Below are 10,505 nucleotides of genomic sequence, written 5' to 3'. Positions count from 1 at the left end.
TATTTCATGCATCCAAGACATTTTTTTTTATATATTACCATATAGTATTTTGTAGAATAGAGTGAAGGGTTATACAAGTGCCATGACAAGTCTAGTACCGGACGCATAGCCAGGGTGTTTTTTTTTTTTTTTCTAATATGAAAGCCAAGAAAAAGGAACAAAAACAGACCAAAATGCAGATGCATCAGACCTACTTTTCTACGTTTTGTTTTTAAAACATCTAACATGAAGGAAAGATGTGCACTTTATGTTGACTGAAGGAAGAGTAACAGATGAATCAGCAAAAAATCTTTTCTATTGACGTTTTGGTCTGTTTTTGTTTACCATGTACATGTTCTCCAGTTGCAGCGCTGGGAATAACACTGCAAACAAAATCCCCATCCAAATATTATGATCTAAATTATTATTAAATGATAGAAACTTCATATGAAGTATAAAATTGTAAATCACAATTTCATAATGAAGTACAAAAACAGTTTTTAGATGTGAATAACTTCGGTCCTGTGTTATTTTAGCATTATTGAGATACCATTATAGTTTTTTTTTTCTCTTTGTGTTTATATTAATGTCTATTTTTTAAAATGCATCATGTGAAAATAAATGCTGCGACTAGCGGAGATAAAGTTTTAAGTTTTTCATATTTGGTTTTACTTTTTTTTTGGTTTTAGTTAACTATACTAACAATGCAACTGACCTTTGGAATGGAATGACCCTTTTATGTAGAATATTTAAAGCAAGTAGACTACTTTTAGAAGCAAGTAGAAAACTATTCTGTTAAAATAGAACTAGTGTGTGTGTATATATATATGCGCTACTAAATATTATAAGGATTAAAACTTGAGCTGTTTCTTAGGTATGTCTCACAAGTCAGGTTTTTAAAACAGCAGCAAATACTTTGAAATCATTAAAACACACACACACACACACACACACCTGATAATAAAATGATTTCTAATAAAGTAAATGCCTTTTGTTTCTTTTCCGCGCTGCACCAAAAACGTCTGTTCTAGACAAGTCTGGAGTTTTCACGCGGAATTGGGATACTTTAATAGGCCTACTGTTGACGCGGGTTGTTTTACATGTCCCCAGATTGAAGGGACCCCAATAATGTGATACTTAATGTGAATTTTCTCTCCCTCGAACCGCGAGTGGGCTAGTTTTCAATAGCAATTGGACGGGGTTTTTATTGTGAAACCTGGCAACCAAGTTCTGGTAGGGTTTAAGTTTAGTGAGCAAGCATGAAATTCCACGAAACGCGAATTGCTTTTAGGTCAGAAACAAATGCACGTATCCAGCTATCACAATTACGACACTGGCGTATTTCCAAGAGTGAATTCCACTCACTTACCTTTATAGGGCTCTAAAGTCGCCAACAATACTCAGAACTGTTGTTTCTTTATACTAAGCAGGGGTCCTCAAATCTGGACCTCGAGATCCACTTTCCTGCAGAGTTTAGCTCTAACCCTAATCAAACACACCTGAGCATGCTAATCAATGCCAATCAACGTCTTTGGGATCATTAGAAAATCACAGGCAGGTGACTCTGATCAGGGTTGGAGCTAAACTCTGCAGTGCATTGGACCTCCAGGGCAAGATTTGAGGAACCCTGCTTTATAGCAGTGGTTCACTCTGAATTAAAATTTATAAAAAATGTACACAGACGGATCCAAGAACAAACAGGATTGTGTGGGAGTTGGAATACATATCCCAGAATTAAAAATAAATCTCTCCAAAAGACTGTATGATCGGTTATCTGTATATACAGCAGAAATAGTGGCAGCCATTATTGCACTACAGTGGGTTGAAGAGGTCAGACCAGATAGGGTGGTACTTTGCAGAGACTCTTTAGCTGTCATTAAAAGTATTCAGTCAATGACATCGGTAAGAGAAGATCTACTAATATAACTTTTTCTCATTTTATTTAGATTACATCGGGGTGGCATAGATGTACAGTTTTGCTGGGTGCCAGCACATAAAGGGGTTAAAGGTAACGAGACAAACTGGCTAAAGAGGCGCTGCTAAAGGAAATAATAATTACAATTCCAATAGGAAAGGTGGTTAAGAAGAAGGACTTGAAATATGGTAGAAATGGTGGGAGGAAGACAGGAAAGGTAGGAGATATTATAAAATACAAAAAACTGTCAGTATAAAGAAATACATGGAAAAGACCAGGAGAGAGGAAATTGTAATGACAAGATTGAGAGTGGATCACACAGGGCTGAATGGCACATTCTTTTTAATGGGGAAAAGGAATAGTGAGAACTGTGAAAACTGTGGGGTTAAAGAAAATGTTGAACACATAATATTGTACTGTAAATTGAATGAGGTGGAAAGACGGGTGTTTAAAGATAAGGTTCAGGAGACAGGGCGGGATTGGAATCTAGTAGGGATACTGGGACTAGAAGGAGAGGGAGAGGAAATAAGAATCACCAGAAAGGCACTATTTAAATTTTTTAAAGACTCGGGGTTGCGGAATAGAATCTGAAATTGGAAAATATACATACTTCATTAGAGTAGGTGGCGGTATGCACCTTAACGTTGGTTGCAGTCCGCCATTAAATAAGAGAAGAAGGAAAAAAGAAAAAAAAAAAAAAGTAAAATGTTAAATGTTTTTTGTAATTATTGTGATGTTTTTATCATCTGTTTGGACTCTTATTCTGATGGCACCCATTCACTGCGGGGGTTCCACTGGTGAGCAGCTGATGTAATGCCAAATTTCTCCAAATCTTATGAAGAAACAAACTCAGCAAACATTTCTGCAAATTAAAAATTTTTTGGGTGAACTATTCCTTTAAACTGTATTTTAGTGTAAGAACAAGAAGGTCAAGAAAGAAGAACTCCAATCATGGCATTCAGCAGTTTAATTGTATCATCACTTGATTTTACAATAGACTTCAAAAACCACAAATCTACAATAGTCATCTTAGCAGTAGAATTATTTCACATAAACACCCAGGCTGTCATTTTTATGATGAACAGATTGGATCAATGTCTTGAGTTCTGTTCATTACTGAAGCTCAAATCAACACACCCTTTCAGAGCATTCAAAGATCCTCAGGAGATCTTTATTCTCTGCTTGCTCTTATTGTGAAAGGAGACACATTTTTAACACCACACATTTCTTTGTAGTTACTGGTTTCCTTATATATATTTTTTTCTTTTTTCCCCCCGTTTTTAAACCATCATCCAAAACTGTATGTTAAAAATGTCAGGTTATGCTTGATGTCTCAAATGATCACGTGTCACTTTCAACGCCGAGCAAATGTGTTAACAGCAGAAGGATGGCGTGAGTATTTCCCATGGACATGGATGTTCATCCCATTCCATGACTTATTTGTGAATGGAGGGATTTCTCTCCTTTATTTTTTAAATGACTATTGTGCTCCTGTTAATCATCATCAGTGTTTAATTGGGGTGGGCTGCCATCACTGGTGTCCGTGAAGATTTTTTTTTTGCCAGATTTCTGCACGTGGTCTTCATTTCTTTTCTCCAGGGCTTCAATCTGTAAAAATGTACCAATACAATTGCTTTTTAACAACCAGTTTTTAAAGGGGCCATGAACATAAATCTAAATTCCCTTGATCTTTTGACATATACAGTAAGAGTCATTGAACCGTCAAAACATCCTGTAAGTTTCAGAACTCAAAACTTTTTCTTTAGTCTAAAAACAGCTTATATTAAAGCCAATCTGCCAAAACAACAGGTTGTGGAATGTGGCACTTTATGGTGTAATAGTGTGGCTAAACCCCACCACTGCAGAAGATCAATGCCTACTGCTACATCTCTGCCCGTTTTAGCCCCGCCCACTAATTCTACATCTCTGCCTGTTTAGCCCCGCCCATCAGCTTCCTTCTGGTCCCAACTTTAGGAAAGTGTGAATGAACTATATTTTTAATGAAGATCCAGACCGCGGCAGTAAGAAATTGGTCCTTTGTTCACTTCATTTCACCAAAAAAAAAAGAAGGCACAATTCGACACGACAAAAAATACTGAAACTAAAAGACGATGCAGTGCTGAAGATATTGTGTCTGTTGGTAATGTCGCACCACACCAGTGTGAGTTGCTTTGTCTGTTATTACAGACCATTTGATATGTACTCAGTATTTATGTGTTTTTAATCTAAATCACATCTGTGCCCATCTATGAAGGATGTATCTGTCAAGCACACACAACTGTTGGCCAATCACAGCAGTGGGTGTTTACTTCTGTGTCTACAATCACCACGCCTAGTCAAACAGAGTGAAAACAGGACAGTAAATACCTATTACTTCAGAATTATGTTTTTTTGATGTCAAAATCTTTATAACATTATAAGTGGAACATTATAAGTGGACCTCAGAGAACAGTACTAATTAATAAAAATAAAAAAAAAAACGCAGTTCATGAACCCTTTAAAAATTCTAAACCACATATAAACAATCTTATCCATCATATTAGTCACAATACAATATATATTTTTTTCTAATTATTTTGCAGACTCCAAGTAACAAACATCTGAATTCCAGACCTGTGCTAAGAAATCAGCCTCATTATCGCTGTTGATCTGCAGTCCAGAGACAGTGTTGAACAGCTCAAATACACTGAGAGCTTCAGCCACACCAGCTTTCTGGAAAAACTGGAGAGAAGAAAATAGCATTAATGATCACAACCTAGCTTTAGAGCTATTCTAGAGCTCTTTATTACACAACAAGATGGTTCAAACACTTACTTTGGCCACATTCCTGCAGTCTCTGAACAAGAACTCCAGACCGTGAGGGTGAGTGGGCTCTATGGACTGACTCACATCAATCAACCACACCTTCATGAGGACGAAAAAAATCAATAATCAAATTGACTTTAAGGTGTCATGAGGTTAGTAATAATAAATAAAATAATAATACTTCATATATTATAATACTACTTTATTCAGTAAGGATGCATTAAACTGATCTAAAGGGACAGTAAATACATTTATAATGCTACAAAACATTCCTATTTTAAATGTAATGCTTGTCTTTTGAATGTTTCATTCATCAAAAAAGTTCTTAAATAAAATGCATCACAGTATCCACTAAAATATGAAGTAGCACAACGGTTTTCAACAATAATAATCATGTTTCTTCAGCAGCCTATTAGAATGATTTCTGAAGATCATGTGACACTGAAGACGGGATCAATGATGCTGAAAAATCAGCTTTAATCATAGGAATTAATTACATTTTAAAAGATATTTTAAGTTTTTACCATATTTTTGATCAGATTCATGTTGCCTTGGTGAGCAGAAGAGACTTTATGTTTTAAACGGTAGCGTAGTTAATAAAAACATGATTAGCTTTGCTTCTTTCTGCAGAATGTATACAGATGCACTACTAAGAAATGTTTGGACGAGCTTAAAACAAACCTGTCCATCATGCCAGAGCATGTTGTATTCACTCAAATCTGCATGAACCAGGTTACAGTCTTGATAAAGACTCTGCATCATCTGTGAGACAGAGATTAAGAGGTGAATATCAACAAATATCATAAATTTTACCCCCAAAATTAAAACTGAAAAAAACATTATATTGCACATGATATCTTTAATAGTACCATTATTTTCATTATAATTAAACACTGTAATAAAGAAACAAAAATCTGGATACAGTAACGTCTCTGTTTATTTAAATTGACAAATTAAAATATGATAAATGCAAAATATAATACCAAATACCCTTTTTACAATAGCAAATCTCATTGTGATTATTCTAGCTGTTCAGTACACTCACATTTAGCACTTGGTAGTATGCTTTCTTCATATCCTCAGCACTCAGAGTAGCGTCCTTTACTTTAGGTGCAGGAACGTGGTCCTTTCCAATGAATGACATCACTAGGATGTGCTTCTTCAGAATCACCACCTCTGGACATGGGATCCCTGCTTTCTTCATCCTACATTTCACACTCACAGCTGTCATATTCAAATGTGTCAAACCTTTGTCTTGTACACTGTTGATCTGAATCGGTTTATCACCTGGTGAGGTTGTGCATCTCCTTCTCAGCCCACAGGCGGATAATTTTGCGAGGATTCAGCTTGCTGAAGCGGTCTTTAAAGCGGTAGTCGTCTTTGATATATTTGTCCCTGTTCTTAAACTCATTCAGGGTGGTCTTGAAAACCTTGAGGACACACTCTTCGGGAACAATCTTCTCTTCAAAGCTACAAGAGACACATTGAGATTAACTCTGCTTAATAAATGCATACTTGTGTTAATTGTAATTCTTTAGCAAGTGGGTGCAAAGCACACACCTCCCTCCATTAGCGTGGAAAACCACCGACTCTTTTCCTGTGCTGATGCAGCCATTGATGTTCTCCAGTATCCCAGCATTCACCATTTTGTACATAAGCAGTCTGGTCCTGGGGTCCACAGCTTGTTCCTAAGCAAAAGAGGACATGAAATGTACAGTCAACACATACAAGTGGACACATTAGATTTCTTCTGCAGTGAGTTTAGTTTGAAACCCCTAAAATAAGAAACTACAATTAAAAAATAAACAATAAATAATGGGTTGGGCTCTTTACATTACATTTATTCTATTGTTGATTCTAATACCCCTAAGATAGAACAAACTAAAATTAAAATACAATGAAATTAAAAAGTAAAATGAAAAAATAAAAACTGATTAATAACAAATGGGTTGGGCAGATTTCTTCTACAGTGTGTCGAGTCTGAAAATCCTATAATAAAATAAAAATAATTTAAAAATAAAATATTGAATAAAAATAGGTTGGGTTCTTAACATTACATTTCTTCTACAGTTTGTGGAGTCTGAATACCCTGAAAAAATAAATAAATAAATAATAGGTTAGGCTCTTAAAAGGAAAAACTACTCACAGCAGTAGAGTGCTCCTTCTTCTCATGAAGTCGAGCGCTGCGGCGCTGCTCGGTGTCACAGTGGCGTTTCAGAGCATTGTACACTTGGTTGGAAAGCTTCAGGTCCATGCCGACCCCGTCTCCCACCTGCACCTCCGGAGCAAACTGCATAGACACATACAGAGTTCGAAAAAGATTGAAAAAGAACAATTCAAGATGTCATTTTGGATGAAGCGTGACCAAGCCTTACGTTGTCCATGCGTGCCGTGTTCTTCCGTCCACAGACTTCCTCGTCATGTTTTGTAGTGATGTTCTTGCCTTTGCCAACAAATCCCTTTTTAGGGGTTGTTGTTGGTTTGGCTGAATGAATAAATTAAATGCAGTCAGTTAAAAAACAAAACAAAACAAAAACTGCTAAGTACATATTAAAATATGATTTTATATGTGGAACAAACAAGAGCACCAGCTTTGTAGGGATCATGGCGAGTGTCTTGCCAATCGACCTCATCTTCGGAGCTGTCACTGTCCTCATATGGATGCACCATGCGGTAGTTCTCAAAGGATATGGAGACTAGAAATGAAACACACACATTAAATATATATAAATATATATATATGAATTTTTCTGTACCCCCCTCCCCAGTTTAATTTCTCTCGATTCCATTTGAATGTTTTAATAAACGTAATAATCAAAAAAGATGTCTTATAAATTGAATTTATAAAACTTTAACATTTTAATAATTTATTAAAAAGAATTTAATAACAGAGCCAAATTAAATATTTCATTTAATATCATTAAATATTAATACAAATTTACAAGCAAAAACTATGGTAATGAAATGAAGGAATAAAACATTAACAATCCATTTTTTTAAATGAAATAAAATGACAATTTAACAGTTCCTTTTATTTTTTGCTAAACAAAGTGCTGCACAACTAAGAATTTCTGTGAAAAATCTGTGAAATACTTAAGTAATCTTCTTATTTATTTACCAATTAACTGTATTATCATTACACTGAAAAGTAAATTATAGTGTACAATAGTAATATATTTCTGTCACAACTTCAAGTTAAAACTGAATATATATACATATCAAAATACATTCTTTTAAATTTCATTTCTTGTTTTACCTTTGCTGTCTCCATTAAACTTCCTCTCCTCCCTGCGCAGCTGCGTATCAAACTCGCGATCAAACTCCATCTGAAGCATCTGGGCCAGCATCAGGTCACTGGACGTCTCTGGTTCAGGAGTGCAGGTTAGGTCCAGATCGGTACTGAAAAATAATAGGAAGTAAATGCATACAAAACCATCAGAAATTATGGCAAACTTGCTTCAAACTAAATTTTGAGAATACAGTACTAAGTGACTATATCATGTATTACTATTGTTTCCATATAAAGAAGTAATCCAAACCAAAGACAGTGGGCTACTAGACTCATAACAGTTTTATTAATTGGATATGTAGGTGTGTGTGTGAGACTCACTCTGGGATTTCTGGGAAAGCGTTGCTCTCCTCGTGCAGCTCTCGGGCCAGTTGCTCACTCATCACATCAGCCAGAGAGCAGGGCGCTTGTGCCAGGACAGGAGCACCCCACGGGCTCTGGAAAAATAACCAAATAAATCACAGACATGAATGACTGATACACTTTATCGCCAGAAGCTAGGTTCACATTCTAACATTTAACACCATCAGCAGATGACAAGCAGAATAAAAGTCCTGTGTCACATGTGCCAAACATTTTAATTCCATCATCATTTCCTCATGTCATTCCAAACTTTTATTTAATTTCTTCTGTGAACATAAAAGTTCTTTTGAAGAATATTCGTAACCAAACAGTTTAAGATCGATTTCAATTCTCAAAAAAATGAAAATCGAAAGTGTTTGGTTCCTAACATTCTTCAAAATATTCTCGTTTGTGTTACGCAGAAGAAAGAAGCATTTTTGGGACTATTCCTTTAAAATAAACTCATAAATATGTATCGTCTTACATTAAATCAGTCAAATAAACAGATTTAAAATAAATATTTTACATTATATTTACATATAATAGAAATATATAAATTACTATTGTATAGAATAGTAAATACATTAATAGAAATACATTTATACGACTAATTAAAAATCATTTTCAGTAATTAAAAAAATAAAAACTACATGAAAAACTTAAATGAAAATTAAAAATGTTGCCTAGCTGAAATAAATGTTTACATTAAACCATTTAACCTACTGTCACTCACATTTTTGAACATAGACTTGAAAGTGCATGATCCAAACCTAAATTTGTATAATTCATGACTGAAAACATGATTTTGATGTACCATTTTCATGGTAATGCATTGTTTGAATTTAAAATGGTTTCCAAAGGATGGATTTTGAGATTTTATGTTTTCAAGTGATATATAATTTCTAAAGTGTGATAGAGAAAAATACTTTTTTTTTGGACAAAGGTCAGAACTCCTGCTATGATGTAGGTTTTTGGGGTGCACTCTTGCCATAAATTAATCTATTACTTTTCCTAAATAATTTTTAACAAAAAAGATTGGTAAAATATCCATTTAGAAGTCTTAGACCGTTCCAATGATATATAGTTTGTCATGATTAGATTTGGATTTAATTGTAATATAGTGAAGTAAACGTAGGCATCCCACCGAGGGGCCAGGTGACAGTTATCAGTTTTTAAGCATTCAAATGACTAAAAACTAAAATAAAAACTAAATAGAAAAAATTTTAAAACTAAGAATTACAAAAGTGTAACAGATTTTCTAAAACCTAAACTGAACTTAACACTGAAAATATAAAAAGCTAAATCAAAATCTTAATAAATACTATAATAGGGTATAATACATAACAGTGGTCTTAAGTATTGCAATAATTATTCATCCCACCTAACCCTACAAAATGATGACTCGAGTCCATATCAAGAGTTGCAAAGTCCACATGCTGAAGTTGACCTCACCCATAAACTTCGGCACCAGATTAAACAGCTGGGTGCAGTGCAGTTCATCACGTCAGGCAGGATCACACTCACCCTTCTGTTATATAATAATGCTGCCTTCACGTGCTATCGTAAAATTCCCTATTTCCCCACTTGTGATGACGTCATTACGAGCCTGTCGCATTCAAGTGCTTTGTTGTCGGAAAGAATCAAATGTAGCATCCCATTGGTTGACAATCATAAAACACTAAACATAAACATCAAAGGCAGCATAATGGTTTACAGGCCTTGTAGTAAACTTCCTATTTTACCACTCCCCGGAGGTTTTCCCACATATTTCGACGTGACTCAAACTGTTAGGAAATCTCACCTTGGTTTCTTTTGTGGTCACCTTAAGTTGGTCCATGTCGGTTGAGAGAAGGTTTAGATTCAAACAGACTATAAACGAGACGCTTGTAACACTTTATTGCGTAGATTACTAGAGTAAAAGTAAAACTCGTGTAACGTTCGTTGATATCGACTTTAATTTTATATGTTACACTACTTATGACTATTTTCTGACCAAAACCGCTAAAACGTGGTTTAAAACGACAAAATAATTCGTTACCGACAGTGTGTCAGATAAAATAGATGTGAGATACAACCTACAATGGTTGGTGGTGGGACAACCCTATATGACGTCACGACTCGGTTTTTCAAAACAAAAGTCAAATAATAGCGTGTGTATATATATATATATATATA

At 35.0% G+C, this 10,505-nt stretch overlaps 1 protein-coding gene across 2 annotated transcripts; it reads right to left on the bottom strand.

Annotated features, from left to right (window-relative positions):
• Positions 1–2,851: 2,851 nt before the first annotated feature.
• On the bottom strand, positions 2,852–10,438 carry LOC132124306 (serine/threonine-protein kinase RIO3-like). 2 transcript variants are annotated; one of them, XM_059535281.1, is made up of 13 exons: positions 10,132–10,438; positions 8,310–8,425; positions 7,956–8,098; positions 7,288–7,395; positions 7,075–7,184; positions 6,846–6,989; positions 6,260–6,387; positions 5,987–6,169; positions 5,745–5,904; positions 5,381–5,461; positions 4,709–4,798; positions 4,508–4,615; positions 2,852–3,502 (listed from the first exon to the last, which is right to left on the bottom strand). In XM_059535281.1, the coding sequence occupies exons 1-13, from the start codon at positions 10,165–10,167 to the stop codon at positions 3,389–3,391; spliced, it is 1,521 nt and encodes a 506-aa protein (XP_059391264.1). In that variant the 5' UTR covers positions 10,168–10,438; the 3' UTR covers positions 2,852–3,388. The 2 variants fall into 2 exon arrangements, with proteins under 2 accessions (XP_059391264.1, XP_059391263.1); XM_059535280.1 differs by lacking the exon at positions 10,132–10,438 and adding an exon at positions 9,783–9,845.
• Positions 10,439–10,505: the final 67 nt, after the last annotated feature.

The sequence above is a fragment of the Carassius carassius genome, chromosome 42 (genome assembly GCF_963082965.1).
Source record: "Carassius carassius chromosome 42, fCarCar2.1, whole genome shotgun sequence".
Classification (NCBI taxonomy): domain Eukaryota; kingdom Metazoa; phylum Chordata; class Actinopteri; order Cypriniformes; family Cyprinidae; genus Carassius; species Carassius carassius.
This window is presented reverse-complemented; position numbering and strand designations above follow the sequence as displayed.

What these genes read in the sequence shown, in the direction of transcription:
- LOC132124306 (XM_059535280.1), bottom strand. Translation starts at nt 9,830, where the DNA reads ATGAACTGCACTGCACCCAGCTGTTTAATCTGGTGCCGAAGTTTATGG. An exon ending in TCTGGTGCCGAAGTTTATGG is followed by an intron (nt 8,426 to 9,782) that starts GTGAGGTCAACT and finishes TTATTTTTCCAG; the next exon opens with AGCCCGTGGGGTGCTCCTGT. An exon ending in TGCTCTGGCATGATGGACAG is followed by an intron (nt 4,799 to 5,380) that starts GTTTGTTTTAAG and finishes GTCCTCATGAAG; the next exon opens with GTGTGGTTGATTGATGTGAG.